We start from the raw sequence: 26,126 nt of genomic DNA on the forward strand, positions 1-26,126 counted from the left end.
AAAACTATAGTGCCATTATATCAGTGTCCAATTATTCCTAATCCTTACCAGAGGGGAACAGAGTTTGGCTGGTAGTTAGGAATAACTAGAACATTAAGATGAAAAACACGAGAAAGATCAACAGGATAACAAGCCTATTTCAATACGAGATTGTAAGCTGAGTAGATAACAGGAAGAATGAGATCAGATATCATTCAACTCACAACATGCTAGTATGCTTAATATACTTCTTTAGCCTTTGTGCTACATGAGATTAAACAAATGAGACACACAAAGAAAAACATTCACAAGATTCTTATTTATTATCAGCATAAAATAATGATACATGAAAAGCATCTCTGAACAAAGTGTTAATGGATAAATAATGGGGATAGTGAAATGAATTACAGGGCGAAACTTCACACTACAATCAGGAATTCACCGCATTTCCATTTTATCAGGATAACTGCTAAGGAACTAAACGTAGATACAAAATAGATATAATTGAACAAACATTACCTACAACATCACACATAACATAACACTGCTTTATTCTTTCTCAGCTAAAGAAAACTGATGCCAAAAAAGCTGGACTAGTTAAGGTGCAGTCTTCTCTTTCTTATTAAATGCCTTCACACCAATTATGTATATTTTTAAAATCACTTCTTATAGTAGAACATAATTATAGCACAACCACTTTTTGTGAATGCAATAAACTTTTAAATTTCTCCCATTAAAAAAAAAAAAAAAAATCGACATGTACAGAAAATTAAGATTAAACCCAGATCAATAACTGAAATCAATTTAAAATTAAATAAAATTATAATTTTTGTATTAATTTCAAAACTAAAAAATTCTCCTTTACTCAGGGGGGAAAAAAAACCGATAATACAAAAAGAACACATTCATGCAAAATTAGTTAAATAGATCCTGACAGTTTTGTATGTGCGAAATCTTCCATCTCACTCATAATTTATATTCAAATATTTCAAATAATGCACATTTCAAAAATTTGAATATATTTCTTTAAATTACAAAGTTATATGCTTTTGGTGTTTATTGAAATACTGGGGCTTAAAATCCCAACACTATTTCAATCAAAGGAAATGTAAATGAAGTATCTGAATGTAAACTTTCATCAAAAGAAACATCCAATTAAAATCCAATCACTCTGGGTTAAAACTAACAGAGAAAGCTGAATCAATTCCTGACTGAGAATTTTTTTAAATTCTTCATTCACAAAGCCAAGTTATAACACAAGCTAAGTGGTTGTCAAAGTGTTTATAAAGCACTTTCAAAGTAGAAAATCAGTACACAGAAAGGAATGACAGTAATTCACCTATAACAGAATATTCTCAATACCTGCAATAAAAATCACGAATGACAGGTTAAGTTGAAATACACTGGTGAGATCAGCTGATGTACGAGGTGTAGGGTGAAGGCATGATAAATGCTGGGGGTAAAAACCACATTTGATGGTACAAGAAATTAGAAATCTTAAACAAAAATTTAGCTTAATAGCCTTTTATAAAATCTTCTTGAAGTATTACTTATTTTATACAGGATCTTTAATTTGCATAACATGGGACAAAATTCTCTTCCAATCATCACCAGCACTTAAATTCACTTGTGATCTGCATACATTAACATAACCATTTTCAAGCAGTTTTCAGTATTCTTACTTCATGACTGTATCCATTTCTTTTTCTGACTTCTCTGAATTAATACTTTTCATGAAATGCACTTTTTGTGTCTGTATCAGCTTCAGTGCACTTCAATTGATTACTAGGTGAAGACCCGGTCATCAATTTGTTATCAGTGTCAAGCAATCACTACAAATGTATCATAGTTAATAACTAACTTTCAACCATCATTATCAACAAATACAGAGTTGTAGCTGAAGGTTGTTTCCATGCATATGTCAAGAATGAGTTTTATTAATGACATTTGTTCTGCAAAATACTTGGGTCTGGATCATGTCAAGCTACAACAAACCTTTATAAGTGTTTTTTTTTTGTTGAAGGCATTCACTGGTCTCATAGACAGGCAACATGGCTTTCTTCCTGTAAAGCAGCCAGAAAACACAAGTAATAGGCATAATATAATAGCTCCATAACCAAAGTTGCTTCAGCATAATTCTAGCAATAAACACTATACAGATGGCCTTAAATTTCTCAAAAACCACCTCAAAGTTACATGCCTTCAACTTCCCCCCCATACAATAAATGTTTTGGATAAGAGAAATACAGTTAGGAGGCCAACAGGTAACAAAATATATGATAACTTGTAAAACTCTTTGCTTCTGGAGACAATGTTTAGGTACTTGCATCTCTAGCAAAAATGTGATCAACAAAGAATTCACGTTTATTGCATCCTGGTAACCAACAGATGGCTGCTATGTATGATGGCGATGCAAATGGATCTACATAATAGGTGAATTACTGGATTACAGTTCCTGAGTAAACTCTTAGAATTCTGCAATTAATTAGGGTACTGAATTAATTCCATTATCAGACTTACACCTTAATTTCTTTTTGACAAAAACTATGAGATTTCTGCTAATATCTTACTGTGTGTATATATATATTATCACAGACACACATGGCAACTATCAAAAACAAAGAACTAAATCATAAACAATAAAGAATGTCTTTGTTTCAATTATTTTTATGTATTAGAAACTCATTTCAGGTATGATTCACTCCTTATTTGCAAAGTAATTCAATTACATTTAAGAATCTTAACTGTCCTCTGTAACCAATTAAAACATTTCAAAGATCTTAATATATGTATAAGAAAAAGCAACAAAAACAACTGAAATATCACATAACTATTCCTCTAGTTAGTCTCTGCACAGTCTTAGTTTAGGTAGTTTCAAAATCATAATGAATAAGTTATAGGCATTTTTCAAAAAATGATAAAACAGGCAGGGATAATTTAATATTTTGAATAATTGAAAACCAATTGGTGAAACTGTTTTTACAAAAATAAATTTCAACAAAATAAAATGTGGTTTTCCAACATTTTTATATTACGAAATCATATCTTCCATTAAGTTATTCTCTTTTCTGCATTAACAACTGACAAAGGATCCCTAACCCACTCTGTCCATCACAAAAAATCTTTTTTAAGAATTGTTCATTCATTAAAGATTAACTTGTCTAATATCAATTCTAAACAAAACACTTGTAATTTCTACCCTTACTATATTTAAATTGTGATTGACTGGCTGTAAGATTAATAAATTTTTCTCACATCTTGAGAATGCAAAAGCAAATTGAAAATAAATGCAAAGAGACCAGAAAGTTCAAGCAAGTTACAATGAGGAAACATAATATAAGCTATTTTAAAATGTGAAGATGTTATTTCTTTCAAGATTAAATCTTGAAGAAAGTAGTTTTGTAACTTTGATTATTTTAACTGCTCACTATAAAAAGAAAACAAACAATATACTTTGAAATATAAATATGTAATGCATATTGTTATCTGGAGATAAAATTGTTAGTTAATTATCTCCAGTTTATTTGGCATTATACTTTGAAATATGAGTCATGCTGACCTTAAAATTCAGTCTTTTCCTGGCTAGCACCAGGATATCAAATGATGTGCATAGTTATTGAGAGGCAGAGAAATGAATTATTTTAATAAGTTTAAGACACAAAATAAACAGAAAAACAGTTCTACTCTGGATTAATGTGCTTAGCAAAATAAGTATACAAAAATAGGCATATTATGCAAAACAGATTATGATAAAAAAAATGAGGTTAACAATGAAACTTCTAATATATGAATATTGTGATATACTGATAATTGTATTCCTTCTATTAATTTGAAGTAAAGAAAAAACTTTTTTTTTTTCTTTTTTTAGAAAAATGTTTAGTGAACAAGGCACATCAAATTCCAGAGTGAAGGATATATTTTGATAGTTATGCATGTTTTTATTCATTTATTTTAGAGGTGAAAGCTTTATTTATATTAAGTATTCTAGTTGGATGTGGTACAAAGCATAAGTAGACTAAAAGTGCTCCCAGTTGATATCTGTTCTTTTCTTTCTTTAATATGGAACACACTTTCACATTAACAAAGACAACTGAAACCAAACATAGTATACATAAACATAAATAAAACATCACAATGACCAGATGAGGAACCTATTTTCTAAAAAAAAAAATTATATTCTACTTACATATCAAAATTTAATTTAAGAACACAATAAATATAGAATTCCATATTAGACACAAGCTATACAAATTTTCCAGCAAATCCTGCAAATTTCATAATGAAGAATTCTGGTGCATAAGTCAGTAGGTAATTTTTCACAACCACACATCTGCATTGGTGTTTGTAGCCAATTATTACTGAAAGTTGAGCTATCATGAAATTTATCTAAAAATATTTGCATGGCACAATATGGACTGTAACTAATTCTTTTTCTCTTTCTGTCCCACAGCATTTTTTATAGCAAGGACTGTTTTCGTGACATACTGTTGGAGGATGCCATTGTGCTTCATACCCGGGAGGAGTACCAACAGAAGGACTAAAAAAAAATAAAAATAAAAATAAATAAAATAATAATAAACAAGCAAACTAAGGTTATTAATATCTGAACTATCATAAATTTTATCAAAAACATACTAATTTCCATACAAAGAAATCAAATTTCTGACCTCTAAAAATTTGCTCTAAATTATCTCTTATTGCTGCTAAAATATTCAAATGGTTATCTGAGGAATCATGACTGTTGAATCATTTGTTTTTTGCCATCAGTGATAAAAAAAACTATCATTATATCATTTTGAGTGAGAAAACAAAAAAGAAATACATGTCATACAAAGTTTCAACACAAGGAAATGAGTTTCTATTGGTTTTTGATTATAAATTTCATTGAGGCTTTCATAGATAATGGATGTTGTCATACTGATTTATTTGCCGATACAGTCAGCAACCTATGGTCACATGTGGTACTAGAATCTATTTATGGAACCTAAGTGAAATCTTGCAATGTTCCACATGAAGTCAAATATGAAACCTGTCCTCTCCCCCACTCCTTTAACCACCCAACTGGCTTAGATATGCATATTAAACTTGTAATACTACTGATATAACATTGTGGACATCAGAAGTGATATGTATTTCATCCATAACGACATCGATGTGGTTAATACTTAACATGTAGATTAGATTATTTTTGGTATTTTAAAAACAAAAATTTTTTCGTATTATGGCTCAGTTTTTATAAATGTTTGCTGATTTACTGTTGAGTTGCATAAAAGGAGTTGATGGGATCACATAGGGAAAAAAAAAAAATTTTGATCTGCTGTAGAAATGATGGGTTAATTGTCAAACCTACAAAATTCCACAAATCTGTGGATACAGCAGTAAGCCAGATTAAAAGTCATTCTAGCCATTTTGTGTAAAGTGATGTTTTCACAAGATCTACTATTATTACTGAACTATGGAATTGAACAATCAAAATGATGATGAAGATATCTAAATAAATAAAGTCAAAGCAGGCAAATCCAGGGATGCAGATGCTTACTTATTTATACAGTAGAACAACAACAAAAACCAGAAAGCCCTTTATCTGATTCTGAATCTTTATTAGTTGTGGCTGAACAAGTCTGTGTTCACATAGGAAAGAAACAAAAACCAGACAAATTTTATGTATATGTGCAAGAAGAAGAATTAAAGATCAAATTTTATTTGAACAAGCATGAAAACAAAGGAACACACACACACATGTTCATCCATTCATCAGTGGTTCTAACAGCCACTTAAGTGCCCACGACCTTCCAACTATTCTTGGATTTCTTAACCTTAATACAAGGATAAGGTGGTTAAGTCCTATACCTCCCAGAGTGTCCTTGTCTGTAGATGCACGTGTTCACAGGACCAATTTGCATGTTCTGAGGGACGAAAAACCAGAGTTTGGGTGACCCCCCTCCATATGAGACCAGCTAACTCACCTTGAGTCAAAAGAGACCAGTTAAAGGTCCCTCACGTCAAGGACAGGAAACCAACACAGGTCTTTTTAACCAAAGGGCTTGGTCTATACTGACTGAGCTACGGAGGGTTATATATATAATTTTTAAATTGTATACTCTAAAATACACAGATAAATAACCTTTATAATCAGCACATCAATAACTGATATATAGAGGATACTATGACATAAGTTTACCTTATCACTAGTTTCTTATGAATAAATTTTCTTTCAAATTAAACCGTTATTTGTCATGTTTCCAATATTTTCAATTTTACAATGTAGTCTTGTAAGGTATATTAAATACATCAATTCACCTAGATCATGGTCTTTCTCTGGACCTTTCCCTTGCTCAATTCTAGCATAAAAAAATGTTTTGCTAACCTTTTTTTTTCATTTTTTTAAATGAACTGCTCACACATTCTTGAATACTGATGATTTCTAGTAATCAATTAAAAAAAAAAAAAAGATTCTACTACCGATGTCACCCATTTAATTCCCTAATTTTTCTCAGAACTCTCATATCAGTTATCTCTAAGTCTTCTAATGAATGTTTTATTTTTAACCCAACTCATTCAGTTAAAAAAACTCTCTTGAATAATGAGTTCAGTGTCTTGGATTATTCTCTTTTTAATTCGATATAACTTTATTCATTTGATTTTCCCACATCACCTTTGCTTATTCTATTATTTCTATATTTAATTTTCCATCATCATAATGAAAACACATTAAATAAGTAAAATACTTTAACTTGTTCCATAGATTTTCAACTGAGAACACAATGTTTTCCATATTCCTACCTATTTTCATAGTTTGTCTTTTTGTTGATTTTTAAGTAAAATATGTGATTGAGTACTGGATTTATTTAGGATATAACATCATGCACATAGAATAAAGAGTTGAATTTAATAGCTCCCAATTTTGATAACAGGTTTAATGTAATTTTCTTTCAAAACATGATACAAAAAAATGATGAGTAATAAGGAAATGGTTATTACCCTGGTCTTACATCTGTAAGACCAGGGTATTATTAATTCTACTGTTTTGAATGGCATTTCTATCACACATTATACCTATTCCCAAATTCACAAAAAACTTAAATTATAAATTATATTCCAGATTTCTTGACTTGATTTGAGGTAAAAATTTGATCCCTAGTAGCTATGTGGCCTGAATTCAGCTAACTAAGACTATGAAGCCAATGTATCATCATCATCATGACATGTACCTTCAGGGAATGTACAGGAAATTATGATAGTGCTAAATGAAAAACTTACAACATTATTCACCATCATCAGATGCCATATGGTCACTCTGTTGCTTGGTGATCTGCCACACCAGTCTTTGCCATGTGGTCCTGTTGTATGCTTTTATAGAGGCTTCAACTCTCTTGAAGATCAGTCACTCCAGAAGCACACCATCTGTCCATCTCAATGATAGCACAACCTTTCCTTTTTCCTCCCAAGGAACTTTATCTTCTATTACTGTTTTGAGAAGTCCTTCTATCCTTTCAATGTGTCCAAAATATTTCAACTTTCTTCTGTCAATATCCTTTAGAGGCCTTAAAGTTCCATTGATCCTTTCTTTAGATTCCAAGTCAAATCTATAAGTCGCTGTTATATCCAGAATACTCGACTTTGTTCCTGTGGAAATAGATCCATCCTTCCAGATTTTAGATTCCGTTTATTAGCCATTCCTAATCTTCTGATATCTTGTGAACAGCAATTTTTCACATTAATAATGGATCCCAGGTACTGGCACCTCCTTCTCAGTGTTGGCCGGTAAAAATTTTAAGTGGGTGTGCTGCAGATACAAAATAAAATTAAAAAAAAATTCTTCTTTCCTAATCAGTAACCAATTTATTAATAATTAAATTTACATGTTAAAAATTGCTTTATGACCTAGCTAATCCTTCTGCCTGCTATCTCCACTTGGGCCTGGCTCCCACTGAAGAGATCTCAATAAAGGTCGAAACTAGTCTGGGTAGTGGCCCTTCCCTTAATGCATAACATTATACATATCCGCAAGGAGATGTGTTTTGCATTATGGGAGATACTGAGAGAGGAGTGAGGTTAGCTTGCTCTGCCTTTGCAACGAGTTGCCCTGTGTTGTACCACCTTACCCCAGTCCTGAAGATACTTTCAGGTGCAAACTTTGTTTGCTCACACCTGGATAAAGGATTAAACTAAATTTATTATAGTCTAACCAAGTGAAAAATAAACTTTCAACATCTTTCTCTAAATCCAGAGTAATTTAATAAAAAGGTGGCACACCGTTTGGCAACTCCTACAGATGACCTTGCTAATGCTTCTGCCTGGTATCTCCACTTGGGACTGGCTCCCACTGAAGAGACCTCAATAAAGGTCGAAACTAGTCTGGGTAGCGGCCCTTCCCTTAATGCTTTTTTTTTTTTTTTGCATTATGGAAGATACTGAGAAAGGAGTGATGTTAGCTTGCTCCACCTTCCGGTGTTGTACAACCTTACCCCAGTCTTGAAGATACTTTCAGGCACAAACTTTGTTTGCTCACACTTGGATAAAGGTTTAAACTAAATTTATTATAGTCTAACCAAGGGGTGCTTAAGGGTCAAAGCCGTATAACTGAGAGAAGACCTCCACATAGCCTTTAAAAGAAATCGGAGAACCGAACAGAGCTTTTGACCAATTGTCCAATCCTCATCTTCTCGTGGTACACCCTGTTGGGTATCTACCTGGATACTGAACGAACGAGGATGGGCTGGAAATTTGGGATTTAGCCGACCAAATTGTATTCTTATTGGCTTAAACCAATATAGAAATTGATGGTACAACATGACAAAATTTCATGCCGGCTGGGGCGTTGCCCGGTTAAACAAGGCCCCCATTGTTTTCGCAAGGGAACCAGAACGAACATCGAAAAGTCAGCTACTGGAACAAATCTGAAAGCACACCCCAACTCAACATCACCAGAGTTAAAGATCGGTACTATCAACATAAGAAACCTGAATGGCAAAGTAAGGGAGCTAGCTGAAGAATTAGATAAGTACCAGATCGACATAACAAGGGTGACTGAAAAAAGACAAAAACTGGTGAGATCTTTCTGAGCAATAAATACAAAATGTTATATTCAGGAAATGACAATCAAGGAAAAGAAGGAGTAGCCATAGTATTCAACACAAAATACGAGGCTAATCTTCTTGAATGGCAAATTGGACAATGAGACTTATTTGTGCCTATGGTCCCACAAAAGGTTCTACTATGGTAGAAATGGAAGAATTTTTTGATGCTTTAGAAAAAGCAACTGACACAATGAAAAAGGAAAAGTTGGTCCTTGTTGGGGATCTAAATAGCAGAGTAGGAAATGATTGTGAGACATACAAAAATATTTTGGGAAAATTTGGAGAAAAGAGCAAAGCTAATAAAAATATGCACAAATTCACATGGAGAGAAGAGGCAAGGAATAAGAAAAGTCTCATTGACTATGTAATTGTTGATAGTGATGTTTTCTCTCTGGTGCAAGACACCAGAGTGTACACAGGATTTGAAATTAAAAGCGATCACTAATTAGTCTTGAGCAGGATAAAATTGAATTTCGTATTGAAAAGAATAACATGTAAGAAAGTTTTAAAGCGAATAAAAGTTGAGCAGCTCTCAGATCTGAACTATAGACTAAAATACACAAAGATTATTGAAGAAAAAATGAAACAGTTTGAGAACAGGAACCAAACCTTGGAGATTCAGTGGCAAGCCTCGAAGAAAAGAAAACCCTGATTGATTCAGCCAGAGAGGCATGTGGTGAGATTGTCCGCAAGGATAGAAAAATCAGAACCCATTGTGGACACAGGAAGTTATAGAGGTAGTGAAGGAAAAGAAAAAAGCATATCAAACGTTCCAGGCAAATAAGTCAGCTTGTGCTCTTAGAGAATACAGAGACAAATGTAAGAAAGCTAAACACTGTAAAACTAGCTAAACAAAAGTCATAGGAAGACTTTGGTAAGAACATAGAAAATAAATATCAAGAAGGTGGCAAGATATTCTGGAGGTTGTTGAAGAAGCTCAGAAATGGAGAAAAGAGTGCTGTAAAAGAAGTTACAGATGATAAAAGTGACATGAAAACGAGAGAAAAAGATATCCTTGAAGTATGGAGTAATTACTTCGAAAAATTGCTAAATGAAACAAGCAGTGAGAACACAGTGGTAAAAAACACTCAACAGGCATACAGTCAGGAATACATATCCATACTTGAAGTAGAAAAAGCCATCAAAGGCTTGAAATGTGGAAAGGCAGCAGGAGTAGATAATATTCGACCAGAAATGCTGAAGTATGGTAGTATAAAAGTCTTACAGTGGCTGCACTGCATAGTTCAGAAAGCCTGGACAGAGGGACGAATTCCCGACGATTGGAGAAGAGCTCTAATAGTACCCATATATAAAAAGGAAAATAAAACTAAATGTGAGAATTACAGAGGTATTTCCTTACTGAGTGTTCCTGGCAAGAGCTATGCAAGTATACTTGAGAAACGGTTGAGAAGAATTGTGGAAGAAAAGCTGGATTCAGGCCAAATAGAGGCTGTCAGGATCAGATTTTCACTTTATGACAAATAGTTGAGAAATCATGGGAATATAACAAAGATCTGTATTTAAGTTTTGTCGATCTGGAAAAGGCATATGACAAGGTACCAAGAGAGAAGCTATTCAATATGCTAGAGTTATATGGTGTCAATGGGGCATTATATCAAGCAATACTTAGTCTTTATTTGAGTTGTAAGTCAGCAGTTAGAATTGAAGTACAGGAAGATGGTTTAAAGTTAAATCTGGTGTGAGACAAGGATGTACATTATCCCCCCTGTTATTCATTATCTATATGGATCACATTATGAAGGAAAGTGGTATTAAACGTGATATCAGAATTGGAGATGTTAATATCAGCTCTTTGCTTTATGCGGACGATGTTATACTTCTAAATAAATCCACTACAAGTTTGCAAGATTCCCTGACTAAATTGAATAACTGTTGTAATAGATATGGTATGAAGGTCAGCATTAAAAAGACAAAGACAATGAAAATAGGTAGAATTGTTGGAAATGTCAACTGTGTTGTGAATGGGGAACCTGTGAAACAAGTAAAACATTTCAGCTACTTAAGCACGATTTTTACTGAAGATGGTAAATTAAATATGGAAATAGACAGCAGAATCAACAAAGCTGGTATGGTATGCAGTTGATTGAATAAATTCATATGGAATAAGAGAGAAATTAGTTGGAACACTAAATTAGCTGTTGTTTAAACAACAGCTAATTTAATTTTGCTGGTTTGAACAAGACAGTGTTCAAACCAGTTTTAACTTATGGATCTGAGAGCTGGGTCAGAAGTAAAACACTTGACCAAAGACTAGAAAACGCAGATATGAGAGTCCTGAGAAAGATTAGAGGCATCAACAGATACCATATTAAAAATGAGGATATTAGGAAAGAACTTGACATTGTCAACATCCAGGAATGCGTTAGCAGAGCTAATCTCAGGTGGTATGGTCACTTAAACAGAATGGGCGAGGAAAGATTAGCAAAACAAGTGTTCTCTGCCAGGTTGGCTGGAAAATGATCCAGAGGAAGACCAAGATATAGGTGGATTGATACGGTATAAAGTGCCTTAGACGATAGAAATATAAGATCTGATAATGTTGGAGTAACAGACTGATTTGGAGGAAAATTGTAGATAGGAAGTTGGTAATGATGTAAAATTTTCATGTATTGCTATCATATCCTGTACACCCCTTGAGGGTACATGTCAGGAATTTGATGATGATGATGATGAGGTACTTAAAATTGCTGACTTTCTCAATTCTTTCTCCATTTGGTACACTTGTTTCTCAGGAGCTTCCCTGTCTGTACTTCCTTTGAGAACCCAATCTTTGTCTTGCTTGGACTGAGTTGAAGTCCTCTGTTCTTACTGATCTCATTAACTTTTTCAAGGATTTGTCCTAGTACTTCCTTATCATTACAAAGGAGTACAAATTTTAATAATTCTAAAATACTAAGTTTCGTTAAATTTCATTATGACAGTGGGAAATCATTAACATAAATTTAAATTGTCAACTAGTTAGAGCACCATTATTGCAATATACAATTCTGACAAATTTTGATACATGGTATCCTCATAAAACTGGTGCTATCAAAATGAAAACTGGAATGAGTCAAATTTTCTAAGAATTCCAAATGCAAATCTGAATAAAATATCCATCTGATCAGCCATAGAATAACTTGCCTTCATATGGAGGAAGAAAATTCTCTTATAAGTGGTTACACATTTCGCAAAACATTTCTAAAATGAGGTGTGTGTGTGTTAATGTGAATTCTGCCACACACAAGATTGTAAACCTAACTTAAGCATTATGGGCTGAGGATCACAGTCTACAAATCCAGTCCTGTATTCAAAAATGTATAAACAGAATTAAGTCAACACAGTTACCTATTCAGTATAAGAGATGAAAGATTTGCAAAACAAGCATTTGAAGCTAAATTGGCAGGAAAATGACTAAGAGGTTGATCCAGATCTACAGCGATTCATACAGTTTGGCATGTCTTAGAAGACAACAGATCATTATTGAGAAGTGATAGGAAACAGAAGCAAAACCTTAACTGTGCTATCCCCCCCCCCCACACACATGGCTACATTCCATTAAATTATTATGATGAACGAAGGTTTTATTGTTTCAGGCTTTATGATGAAGAATGTCATTAGTTTTGCCAGACAGCTGAGCTCAAAAGAGAAGATAGACTACCAAGAGTCCTAGTGCTCCTACTGTGAAGTTCATGGTTAATCTTTCAGAAAATGCAGTATATCACATGAAATGCTCAAATGTAAACACTAAATGTATATAGTTTCATGCAAAATTCCTTTATTTCAGAAGTTTAATTTTCAAAGGACGGTTTTAAAAAGACTATCCCCCCCTTTTACACTGCCATTTTTTCCCCTCCTTTATGTTGAATAAGACTAAGCTGTTTTTACTTGTCAACTAAATATTTATAATTTTAAACAAACAATACACAGCCAGGGTGTGACAAAGTCCGACAACCTTTTTCAGGGAATTACAGGAAAAGAAAGTGCCTAACAACAATAAGCATACCAGATAAATACAATATTACATAAAAGCCAAATTGCACCTGGCAAACATAACAGATGTAATATAAACTTGATATCTTTAAAGTGATGGCATCTAATTCACTGTTGCCTGTAACATAAAATGCATCGCTTACTTGTTCTGTTAGAAAAAGACAAAGTAGATGAACAAATGATGACAAATGCTTAATTCAACGTCCTACTTTTATTATTTTTTTTTTTTCAATACTAAAATGGTTATCTTAAAAAGACATTAATACAGTCTTCTTTCTCCTCTCAGCTTTATGAATAGTTAAAGATACAAAACTTTCTAGAAACTTGAATATTTACGGGTCTGCGCAGTTAGCCTAGTGGCTGGGTGCTTCGCAACTGTTACATCCTGAATGACGAACTTAAAAAAAAAAAAGAAACAATTCATTCAGGATTTAACAAGTCAGAAAAATCAGCTGAGAGAAAAAACTTGTACTCGAGCAGAAGAAATAAAGTACTAGCTGTAAATAGAAATACTTCCTTTTAGTAGAATTGTAATACCATGTAAAGAACTTTGAGTATAAATTAGTATTATATGAATGCATCATGTATACAATGAATGGGTAAATTAGATGTAAACAGTAGTCCAAAGGTCACGGGCAGGCCTGAGGCATTGGCAATCTTGGAAAGCGACGCACATTCGTTTTCCGGAAGGCGCTGCCAGAGATCTCGTGATGTGTCGAAATTCCCACGGGCGGAAAAAAGATCGCAAAAAGTAAGAGGGCGCTATCGCAGCTAATAACAGGGTGCTAAAAGGAGGGGAGTAAAGGGAGAATAAAAAGTGTTTTCACCCCTTTCTCAAGGCTTTTTTTTGGCCTATTGGATGATGATTCAACTTCTCCCGTAGACCGGTAGTTCCTGATGGCGTTTCTTGGCGATTGTACAATGCGCCTTTCCCTCCGATGTCTGAATTTTTGCCGGTAAAGCGTGAGATGGCGGCATATGCGATCTTCGCTGAAAGTTCCGATGGAATAATATTGCGCACATGTCCTATGAAACCGGCAGCAGAAACGACGATGGCCTGAAACAGATCTAGAATAGACAAAGGAAAAATGCCAGTTGCAGAGCATAGCTTAATCTGATGACCATAGTGACCCACCATGTGGACGCAGGCTTATGGAAGTATCGAGAGGTAATACAAACAAAGAAGGATAGTTCAGACGGACCTGAAGATCCTGCCCCAAGAAATGGTAAAGTACAGATTTTGTTGTATAATTACCCAGTCGGTAAAAGGAAAAGATCATAGTAGTGTAATAATCGAGTATGGATAGTATTTTTAAGAACTTTAAGTGATTATTTAGCAGTGGCTAATGTCCATAAGACAAATTGTCTGGAATGATTATAGATGACTGTAACTAGTTTAATATGCAAGACTAACATAGTAGGTAGAATATTGATTAGAAGTGTATAATGTGTATATTATGTGTGTTTAATCTCTAACTTAAAAGAAGGATTTATTGTTCATGCATTAGAGTATTAATCAGTTTGATTTAGCATGTCATTGAACTAATTGAAAGTGAGATTTGTCTAAGTGTATATATATTATGTCTTTAGATTCCAATAAATGTTTTTTCTTCTATACCTGAGTTTTGCCTGTGATAAGAACCAAAACTACCACTCATTAATCTGAACCATAGGGGGGGGGGGGGGTTTGAAAGAAAGGTATAACATGTTGTTATAGAGGTTACGACTGCAAACCAGAATTTCCTTAGCCACAGTAAAGCATTTTATTTATGAGTATAAGCTGAAGAGGAGACGGCCCCAGAAAGAAATTAGAGGATTCGTTTCTTTTAGCAAGGAATAACCTTTAACAGTCAGGGTAAGCACGGGAGTAAAATTAGGAATCGGCTAGAGATATAGAATTTGCTTTCCTTATAGAATGAACATGTAAGAAGTGATACAGATATTAGAGTCAGGGAAATTTTGTAAGTCTTGTAGTTATTGTAGAGAGGTAAATTCATAAAGGAAGTAAAATTATTATAGAAAAAAAAGTAACGACATGACAATGGCAGAGAGCAGATAAAATATAACACAACCATATGCCTGGGTCAGTGACATGAGGAGCTGAAGGATCTTCCTCAGCCATAGCCAAGTTAGCCGGTCTTGGGCGTGGACAGTAGGGTTTTTTCCCAAGTTTATCCTAGGGTTTTTCATCCTACAAAGGGGTAAACCGGCCTTGAGAACTCAACACTACAGACATAGGATACACCGCGGAGTATGGCTGACCACGTTATCCTGTGAACGGTTTGAGGTCCGATGATTAATAAACCCTTGACACTGCAAGGTAAAAGAGAGAAAGGAAGACGAGACGAGGAGGAGAATATTTACGGAAAGTTTGCAAACACAGAATACTTTTTAATTAGACTTTTCCATATAACATTTCAAGCAATGGCAGTCACCTAAAACTATGGTATTGTAATTCTATTATATATCAGATGACAATAGTCTTCAAAAATGTACAAAAACATGTGCAATGACAATATAAATTTTCTTATATCCAGTAATACATAGTTACAAAACTGACTACAAAAGAACTTACCTACAAGATATGTTAAGAAAAGATTATCTACCACATTTCCAATCCATGCCATCATTATTAGTGTAGCCAACACAATCACAAAGTACTTGAAAGAACAAATTAAAGGAAAAATAATTTCATTATTGACAAGTAAAGTTCATCTCCCCCACCCCAAGAATAACATGTACAGTAAATCTTTCAAATCAAAATCATCCTTCAATAGTTTTATTATGAAAAGAAGATCTTGCAACTCAAACACTATAAAAATGCAGGGTTACCCCCCCCCACACACACAAGTGATTTGAAAGTTTGATAATAGCTAAAAATATGCACAAAATTATTTCATATCTATATTTTATAAAATTCTTCAAAAAAACAGTAAACTAGTTCTGAAATGAGTTTAACAGTATTTAGAAAATTTAAAATTTTTTCATAACATTAGAGATTTTGAAAAGGCTATTGCCATTTAGCTGAGTGATTTTCAGAATTAATAATAACCCAGCAAAAAATTGTCCACAAAAATGGCATCTTGATTCCTGATCTGCTGTCCACTAGCTCAAATGTTTGATAATATTTTAGGACTAAAATTTAAAATCAAAACTTGTTCAACATTTTTTTTGCTATTTTCTTTAATGCATACATTTCTCACATGTTTTTATTTTCAATGTGAATCTAATTTTTATCCTATTCAACACACGGCTGTAGAAGATGAAGACATCACTATCAATACATTGTTGAGACTTTTATGCTCATTTAATGTGAATTTATGCTCATTTTTATGTTGGGCAAGAAATTATTAATACCATGCCACATCATATCTTGAACAAATACCTAGCAGGTACTTGCCATTATTATTATTATTAGCACTGCCTTTTTCTAAATTTTTTACAAAGCACTTCTGTGCTATCCAGGAGTGATTTCGTACTCTGCTGCTTGTCTCTAACAAGAACTAGTTTTTCTTTTATATTAGCTGCCTTCTCAAATGACGCAAAGAAAAAACAATTTTTTTTTTCTTCCTTTCCTGAACAATTGTCTGATCACAGATGATAGTATCATTGTCCAATTTTCCATTTGAAAAATTTGCCTGCACCATAGCAGGAAGTTGTTAAATTTGTACACATCAATAAACCAAAATCCAGATGTACAATATTTGTTATCAAGTATGAGACCACCAACTTTCTTAGTGGAGGTGTGAAAGCACTTTGAGAACAAGGAACAACTTCCTGCTTCAAACTTTTAAAAGTTTGATTTAACAGATTAAATAATCTAACAGGGTTGCTGAATCATTTAATCCATAGCCCACACACAGAACTAAACTGTACGATAAGCAGTTATAATCTTTTATAAGTGGGATTGACATTTAAAAATAATGAATTCTGAAAACGAAGCCAGAAACTAAAAATTAAGACACAACAGAAAACTTTGACATTTAATGTCAAAACATTTAAAAGCATTCATAACAAATATTCATGCTCCCCACATTTATGTACCACTGTATGTTCTTGACATCAGATATTAAACAAATCACTATATTATGCTCCTGCTTAAAATCCATATTATTAAAATTTTTATTATTATTATTTTTTTTTCTTTATGTGACTCTTACCACAAAGGTTCTAAACCTATATACATTAGTACCATGGGCAGGTTAGAGATTTTTTTCTTTTCTATTTTTATTAATTTATTTTATTCCTAATCCAAGACAAATCACAAACATTCATGCCCATGTCAGGATTCAAACCTACACCTTGTTGGGTGGAGGACAGATATGCTAACCACTCAGCCAATCGACACCTTTTGATAGTTGATCACAAAGCTGGCTAGTCTCTTACATAATAGGTGCCTGTACTGCCCACAGTACTAGATTGCCCAAAGAAAGAGCATCGTAAGTTCAATTCTAGTTGCTAACCAAAAGAAACTTTTACAAAGCATTTTTTAGACTGGTTGCTGAGTTTGTCGATCTCTGGCACAGACAAGTGTTTTTTTTTCTCTCCCAGAAACTCAGGTTTTTTGCCACACAAACTCAAGAAAATCGACCATAGAATCCATACTATTTTCAGAAAGTAAGCAGTGTTAGGATTAATAATCACAATATGGTAGGACTTGTCAGCCAACTCTCTTCACCAGATGCCATGTATAATTAGTGATTATCTTGGGTCAGCTATGTCTGCTTGGCTACAATTGGAGATTGAACTGCCCCCTCAGTCTCTGAAAGTTAGATAGGGCTGAAACGGCCTCACCTACTCCTCTATAGGAGGGAGAATAAAAGGCATTGGTTCATTTATTTTTTTCTTTCTCTCTCTTACACATGCAACCAAAGCTATATGAATGTCTTTCACATTAGCTACTAGCAGGTTATTTCAGACAATCTGTGAGTGTATACATGTAATTTGATTATTATTATTATCATCATTGTCTTTGGACAGTGAAGAATTAATATCTCCTTTACTTTCATTTCTCAAACTTAGCCAAACTCTCTTTATATTAAAAACTACCCATAGAGACATGTTTCATAATAGCATTCATTCATTGATTATAAGATCCTGATCACAGCAAGTGAACCAAAAGCTTTCTGGTTTATGCACTGTAGACTTGGCAAAGCCATGTCAGGCCAGTGAGCCTAATAAAGCCTGCAAGAGCAAGAGTAGAATTCTGTTTAGAAAAATATTACCAATTAGATCAATTGGATTGTAATTAGAATGGGGTGCTTAAGGATCAAAGCTGTGTAACTGAGATGAGACCTCCACATAGCCTTGAAAGGAATGCAGAGAACCGACCAGGGAATCTGATCTAATGTCCAATCCTAACCTTCTCGTGGTGCACCCTGTTGGTTATCTACCTGGATACTGAACGAACGAGGATGGGCTGGCAATTTGGGATTTAGCCAACCAAATTGCATTCTTATTGGTTTAAATCAAAATACAAAATGATGGTATAACAAAAAAATTTCATGCCAGCTGGGGCATCGCTTGGTTAAACAAGGCCCCCTGTTGTTTTTGTCATGGAACCTAGGAGAACAGTGAAAAGTCAGCTACTGGAACAAATCTGAAAACACACCCCAACTCAATATCGCCAGAGTTAAAGATCGGTACTATCAACATAAGAATCTTGAATGGCAAAGAAATGGTGCTAGCTGAGGAATTAGATAAGTACCAGATCGACATAATAGGGGTGACTGAAACAAAAACTGGTGAGATCTTTCTGAGCAATAAATATAATGTTATATTCAGGCAATGACAATCAAGGAAAAGGAGTAGCCATAGAATACAACACTAAATACGAGGCAAATCTTTTTTGAATGGCAAGCAGTTTCAAATAATGTGGGCAAATATGAGAATGGGGAACTGGACAATGACCTATATTTGTGCCTATGATCCCACAGAAGATTCTACTAAGGTAGAAGTGGAGGAATTTTTTGGGACTTTAGAGAAAGCAACTGACACAATGAAAAAAGAAAAGTCCTTGTTAGGAATGTAAATAGCAGAGTAGGAAATGATTGTGAGACATACAAAAATATTTTGGGAAAATTTGGAGAAAAGAGCAAAGCTAATAATAATGGCAAATAACTGTTGGATTTCTGCTCAGGACATGAACTGGTTATTACTAACACCGTGTTCCAACATAAAAATGTGCACAAATTCATATGGAGAGAAGAGGCAAGGAATAAGAAAAGTCTCATTGACTATGTTATTGTTGATAGTGATGTTTTCTCTCTGGTGCAAGACACCAGAGTGTACACAGGATTTGAAATTAAAAGCGATCACTAATTAGTTTTGAGCAGGATAAAATTGAATTTCGTATTGAAAAGAATAACATGTAAGAAAGTTTTAAAGCGAATAAAAGTTGAGCAGCTCTCAGATCTGAACTATAGACTAAAATACACAAAGATTATTGAAGAAAAAATGAAAGAGTTTGAGAACAGGAACCAAACCTTGGAGATTCAGTGGCAAGCCTTCAAGAAAAGCTCGATTGATTCAGCCAGAGAGCCATGTGGTGAGGTTGTCTGCAAGGATAGAAAAATGAGAACTCCATGGTGGACACAGGAAGTTAAAGAGGTAGTGAAGGAAAAGAAGAAAGCATTTCAAAAGTTCCTGGCAAATAAGTAAGCTTGTGCTCTTAGAGAATATAGAGACAAATGCAAGAATGCTAAACACTGTGTAAAACTAGCTAAACAAAAGTCATGGGAGGACTTTGGCAAGAACATAGAAAATAAAAATCAAGAAGGTGGCAAAATATTCTAGAGGTTGTTGAAGAAGTTTAGAAATGGAGGAAAGAGTGCTGTAAAAGGAGTTAGAGATGATAAATGTGACATGAAAACAGGAGAAAAAGATATCCTTGAAGTATTGAGTAATTACTTCGAAAAATTGCAAAATGAAACAAGCAGTGAGAGCACAGTGGTAAAAAACACTCAACAGGCATAGTCAGGAATACATATCCATACTTGAAGTAGAAAAAGCCATCAAAGGCTTGAAATATGGAAAGGCAGCAGGAGCAGATGATATTCGACCAGAAATGCTGAAGTATGGTAATATAAGTCTTACAGTGGCTGCACTGCATAGTTCAGAAGGCCTGGACAGAGGGACGAATTCCTGATGATTGGAGCAGAGCTCTCATAGTACCCATATATAAAAAGGGAAATAAAACAGAATGTGAGAATTACAGAGGTATTTCCATACTGAGTGTTGGATTCGGGCCAAAGAGAGGCTGTCAAGATCAGATCTTCTTTACGACAAATAGTAGAGAAAGCATGGGAATATAACAAAGATCTGTATTTAAGTTTTGTCGATCTGGAAAAGGCATACGAGAAGATGCCAAGAGAGAGAAGCTATTCAAAACGCTACTGTCATATGGTGTCAATGGGGCATTATATCAAGCAATACTTAGTCTTTATTTGAGTTGTAAGTCAGCAGTTAGAATTGAAAGAAGCATAGGAAGATGGTTCAATGTTAAATCTGGTGTCAGACAAGGATGTACATTATCCCCCCTGTTATTCATTATCTATATGGATCACATTATGAGGAAAGTGGTATTAAACCTGATATCAAAATTGCAGATGTTAATATCAGCTGTTTGCTTTATGCGGATGATGTTATACTTCTAAATAAATCTGCTACAAGTCTGCAAGATTCCCTGACTAAATTGAATAACTGTTGTAACAGATATGGTATGAAGGTCAGCAATAAAAAGACAAAGACAGTGGAATAAGAGAGAAATAAGTCAGAACATTAAATTAGCTGTATACAAGACAGTGTTTAAATCAGTTTTAACTTATGGATCTGAGAGCTTGGTCAGAAGTAAAACACTTGACCAAACTAAAGACCGCAGATATGAGAGTCCTGAGAAAGATTAGAGGCATCAACAGACAGCATCAATGGCAATATCATATTAAATACGATGATATTAGGAAGGGGTGCTTAAGGGTCAAAGCTGTATAACTGAGAGGAGACCTCCACATAGCCTTTAAAGGAATGCGGAGAACCGATCAGGGCTTCTGACCTAATGTCCAATCCTCACCTTCTCGTGGTGCACCCTGTTGGGTATCTACTTGGATAGTGAATGGACGAGGATGGGCTGGCAATTTGGGATTTAGCCGACCAAATTGTATTCTTATTGGTTAAACCAAAATATAGAATGATGGTACAACATGACAAAATTTCATGCCGGCTGGGGCGTCGCCCGGTTAAACAAGGCCCCCGTTGTTTTCGCCAGGGAACCAGGGAGAACAGCGAAAAGCCAGCTACTGGAACAAATCTGAAAATAAACCCCAACTCAACATCACCAGAGTTAAAGATCGGTACTATCAACGTAAGAAGCCTGAATGGCAAAGAAATAGAGCTAGCTGAGGAATTAGATAAGTACCAGATCGACATAATAGGGGTGACTGAAACAAAAAAGTCCAAAACTGGTGAGATCTTTCTGAGCAATAAATACAAAATGTTATATTCAGGCAATGACAATCAAGGAAAAGAAGGAGTAGCCATAGTATTCAACACAAAATACGAGGCTAATCTTCTTGAATGGCAGTCAGTCTCAAGTAGAGTAATGTGGGCAAATATGAGAATGGGGAACTGGACAATGAGACTTATTTGTGCCTATGGTCCCACAGAAGGTTCTACTAAGGTAGAAGTGGAGGAATTTTTTGAGGCTTTAGAAAAAGCAACTGACACAATGAAAAAGGAAAAGTTGGTCCTTGTTGGGGATCTAAATAGCAGAGTAGGAAATGATTGTGAGACATACAAAAATATTTTGGGAAAATTTGGAGAAAAGAGCAAAGCTAATAATAATGGCAAATATCTGTTAGATTTCTGCTCAGGACATGGACTTGTTATTACTAACACCATGTTCCAACATAAAAATGTGCACAAATTCACATGGAGAGAAGAGGCTAGGAATAAGAAAAGTCTCATTGACTATGTTATTGTTGATAGTGATGTTTTCTTCCTGGTGCAGGACACCAGAGTGTACAGAGGATTTGAAATTGGAAGTGATCACTATTTAGTCTTGAGCAGGATAAAATTGAATTTCATATTGAAAAGAATAACATGTAAGAAAGTTTTAAAGCGAATAAAAGTTGAGCAGGTCTCAGATGTGAGCTGTGGACTAAAATATACAAAGATTATTGAAGGAAAAATGAAAGAGTTTGAGAACAGGAATCAAACCTTGGAGATTCATTGGCAAACTCTGAAGAATAACATTGATTGATTCTGCCAGAGAGGCATGTGGTGAGGTTTTTTGTAAGGATAAAAAACTCAGAACTCCCTGGTGGACACAGGAGGTTAAAGAGGCAGTGAAGGAAAAGAAGAAAGCATACCAAAAGTTCCTGGCAAATAAGTCAGCTTGTGCTGTTAGAGAATATAGAGACAAATGCAAGAATGCTAAACACTGTGTAAAACTAGCTAAACAAAAGTCATGGGAGGACTTTGGCAAGAATATAGAAAATAAATATCAAGAAGGTGGCAAAATATTCTGAAGGTTGTTGAAGAAGCTTAAGAATGCAGGAAAGAGTGCTATAAAAGGAATTAGAGATGATAAAGGTGACATGAAAACGGGAGAAAAAGATATCCTTGAAGTATGGAGTAATTACTTTGAAAAACTGCTAAATGAAACAAGCAGTGATGACAGCACAGTGGTAAAAAACACTGACCAGGCATGCAGTCAGGAATACATATCCATACTTGAAGTAGAAAAAGCCATCAAAGGCTTGAAATGTGGAAAGGCAGCAGGAGTACATGATATTCGACCAGAAATGCTGAAGTATGGTGGTACAAGAGTCTTACAGTGGCTGCACTGCATAGTTCAGAAAGCCTGGACAGAGGGACGAATTCCCGATGATTGGAGTAGAGCTCTCATAGTACCCGTATATAAAAAGGGAAATAAAACTGCATGTGAGAATTACAGAGGTATTTCCCCACTGAGTGTTCCTGGCAAGATCTATGCAAGTATACTTGAGAAACAGTTGAGAAGAATTGTGGAAGAAAAGCTTGGTGAAGAACAAGCTGGATTCAGGCCAAATAGAGGCTGTCAGGATCAGATCTTCACTTTACGACAAATAGTCGAGAAAGCATGGGAATATAACAAAGATCTGTATTTAAGTTTTGTCGATCTGGAAAAGGCATATGACAAGGTGCCAAGAGAGAAGCTATTCAATACGCTGCAGTTATATGGTGTCAATGGGACATTATATCAAGCAATACTTAGTCTTTATTTGAGGTGTAAGTCAGCAGTTAGAATTGAAGGAAGTACAGGATGATGGTTTAATGTTAAATCTGGTGTGAGACAAGGATGTACATTATCCCCTCTGTTATTCATTATCTATATGGATCGCATTATGAAGGAAAGTGTTATTAAACATGATATCGAAATTGGAGATGTTAATGTCAGCTCTTTGCTTTATGCGGATGATGTTATACTTCTAAATAAATACACTACAAGTCTGCAAGATTCTCTGACTAAATTGAATAGCTCTTGTAATAGATATGGTATGAAGGTCAGCAATAAAAAGACAAAGAAAATAGGCAGAATCATTGAAAATGTCAACTGTGTTGTGAATGGAGAACCTGTGGAACAAGTAAAACATTTCAGCTATTTAGGCACGATTTTTACTGAAGATGGCAAATTAAATATAGAAATAGACAACAGAATCAGTAAAGCTGGTATGGTGGGAAGTCAATTGAATAAATTCATATGGAATAAGAGAAATTAGTCGCAACACTAAATTAGCTGTATACAAGACAGTGTTCAAACCAGTTTTAACTTATTGATCTGAGAGCTGGGTCAGAAGTAAAACACTTGACCAAAGACTAGAGACTTCAGATATGAGAGTCCTGAGAAAGATTATAGGCGTGAACAGATGGCATCAATGGCAGTATCATATTAAAAACGAGGATATTAGGAAAGAACTTGACATTGTCAGCATCCAGGAATGCATTAGCATAGCTAATCTCAGGTGGCATGGTCACTTAAACAGAATGGGCGAGGAAAGATTAGCAAAACAAGTGTTCTCTGCCAGGTTGGCAGGAAAACGACCCAGAGGAAGACCAAGATATAGGTGGATTGATACGGTACAAAGTGCTTTAGACGATAGAAATATAAGAGCTGATAATATTGGAGTGTTGACAAGTAACAGACTGATTTGGAGGAAAATTGTAGATAGGAAATTAATAATGATGTAATTTTTTTCATGTAGTACTATCATATCCTGTACACCCCTTGAGGGTACATGGCAGGAATTTGATGATGATGATGATATTAGGAAAGAACTTGACATTGTCAGCATCCAAGAATGCATTAGCAGAGCTAATCTCAGGTGGTATGGTCACTTAAACAGAATGGGAGAGGAAAGATTAGCAAAACAAGTATTCTCTGACAGGTCAGCAGAAAAAAATGACCCAGAGGAAGACCAAGATATAGGTGGATTGATATGGTACAAAGTGCCTTAGACGATAGAAATATTAGATCTGATAATGTTGGAGTCTTGGCAAGTAACAGACTGATTTGGAGGAAAATTGTAGACAGGTAGTTAGTAATGATGTAAATTTTTCATGTAGTACTATCATATGCTGTACACCCCTTGAGGGTACATGGCAGGAATTTGATGATGATAAAATAGAATTGAGGACACATTTCAGAGTACATACATATAAATACCAAATTAATTAAATTTCTTCTAGCTAGAGTGGTGTTACTACTTTGGCACTGGAAATGTGTTGCCTAATTTTGCCCTTGGAAGCAGTCTGAGTGAAACTAAAATTTTGAGTGACCGACTGATGATGTTTCTAAGTATTCCAAATACTAAATTCTAATAAAATCTGTTCAGCTGATAAAAGAGTAATTTGTGTGTGGATGGATGGATGAATAAACCAAAAAAATCTAATAAGATGCTTATGCATTTTGCCATGCATTTTCATGCATCTAAAAATGTATGAAAATACATGAACTATATTTTCCTTTTTTAATTCAGAAAAAAGACAAAATATATTGACAAATAGAAAGCATTTTTTTTCTTTTTTTTGATAAGTTAACCTTTTGTTTCTGAAAAACAGTCACCAAAACATTTTTACTGTAAAACAGCTCTCACACTGCATAAAAGCCAGGTAGATTTCTTCCTGTTTTATTCTCCCCCACCCTTCCTATCTAAAGATTCATTTCTTTTATGTGATGAGGCTTAAGCGCTGAAGAATTGTTGTTAGAGGTTTAATGGAAAACAGCACTGAGAAAGGATTAAAACTAATTTTAATACTTCCAATATTTCGTCTCTGTCAGAGAGACATCTTCAGGGATTACAAAAACTTTTTGTAACAACACACACACAAATACAATACAAAGTGAAACTAAAGTCCTATCTAGGTGGTGCGCCCTCTATAGGTGGCCTGGGATGTAAAGAAGGATCTCTGATAATTAAAGTTTCCCAAATTTTGGAAAGTTTAATGCAACCGTATTTGTTTAAATTAGGTTTATTCCTGAGTGCAGATGCAGATTCAAAGAATAGTCTTTCTTTTTTGAATTTAGTATGGTGGAGCATGGTAGTTTTTTTCCAGGAGATCCTGTGGAATGTATCCAAAACATAGTCTGCAAGGCCAGACTGACCATAATCATGTTTGCAGATGTAAGAACTGCGTTCTTCTAACCCGATGGATGCTGACCTGCCTGTTTGTCCAGAGTAGGCAAGTTTACAGGAATAAGGTATTCTATATATAGACAAGGCACTGAAAGAGAAGGGAGCTGGTCTTTAGTGGAGCAGATAAGGGTGGGAAGTTTATGGTGGAGCTTAAAAGCTGTATGGACAGCGGCGGCGCCTAGTCTTTTTCTTGTGTGCACGATTAATGTTTGGCACCTTTCCAAAAAAGTTTTTTTTGAATAAAGTGTGAATAAAAAGAACAGGAAATGAAAAACAAATGAAAACCGCTTTACAGTATAATGTTACCTACGGATTAGACCTGCTTATACAAATGTTTTTTTACATGGAACTCAACAATTAATCATAAGTTGATTTATGATACATCAAAAAATAAAAAAGAACT

At 34.6% G+C, this 26,126-nt stretch overlaps 1 protein-coding gene across 1 annotated transcript in view; it reads right to left on the reverse strand.

The window, feature by feature from the left end:
* Positions 1–279: 279 nt before the first annotated feature.
* Arl6IP1 (ADP-ribosylation factor-like 6 interacting protein 1) overlaps positions 280–26,126 on the reverse strand; it is a 95,913-nt gene continuing 70,066 nt past the window's right edge. Inside the window, exons 5-6 of the mRNA XM_090410873.1 lie at positions 15,628–15,712; positions 280–4,516 (exon numbers count right to left, since the gene is read on the reverse strand). Of these exons, the coding sequence (XP_090266999.1) occupies positions 4,401–4,516; positions 15,628–15,712 (201 nt within the window). The 3' untranslated portion in view covers positions 280–4,400. The remainder of the gene's footprint in view (positions 4,517–15,627; positions 15,713–26,126) is intronic.

Source organism: Typopeltis vanoorti, chromosome 21 (assembly GCF_054136105.1).
Source record: "Typopeltis vanoorti isolate ZY-2024b chromosome 21, IOZ_Tvanoo_1.0, whole genome shotgun sequence".
Lineage (NCBI taxonomy): Eukaryota > Metazoa > Arthropoda > Arachnida > Uropygi > Thelyphonidae > Typopeltis > Typopeltis vanoorti.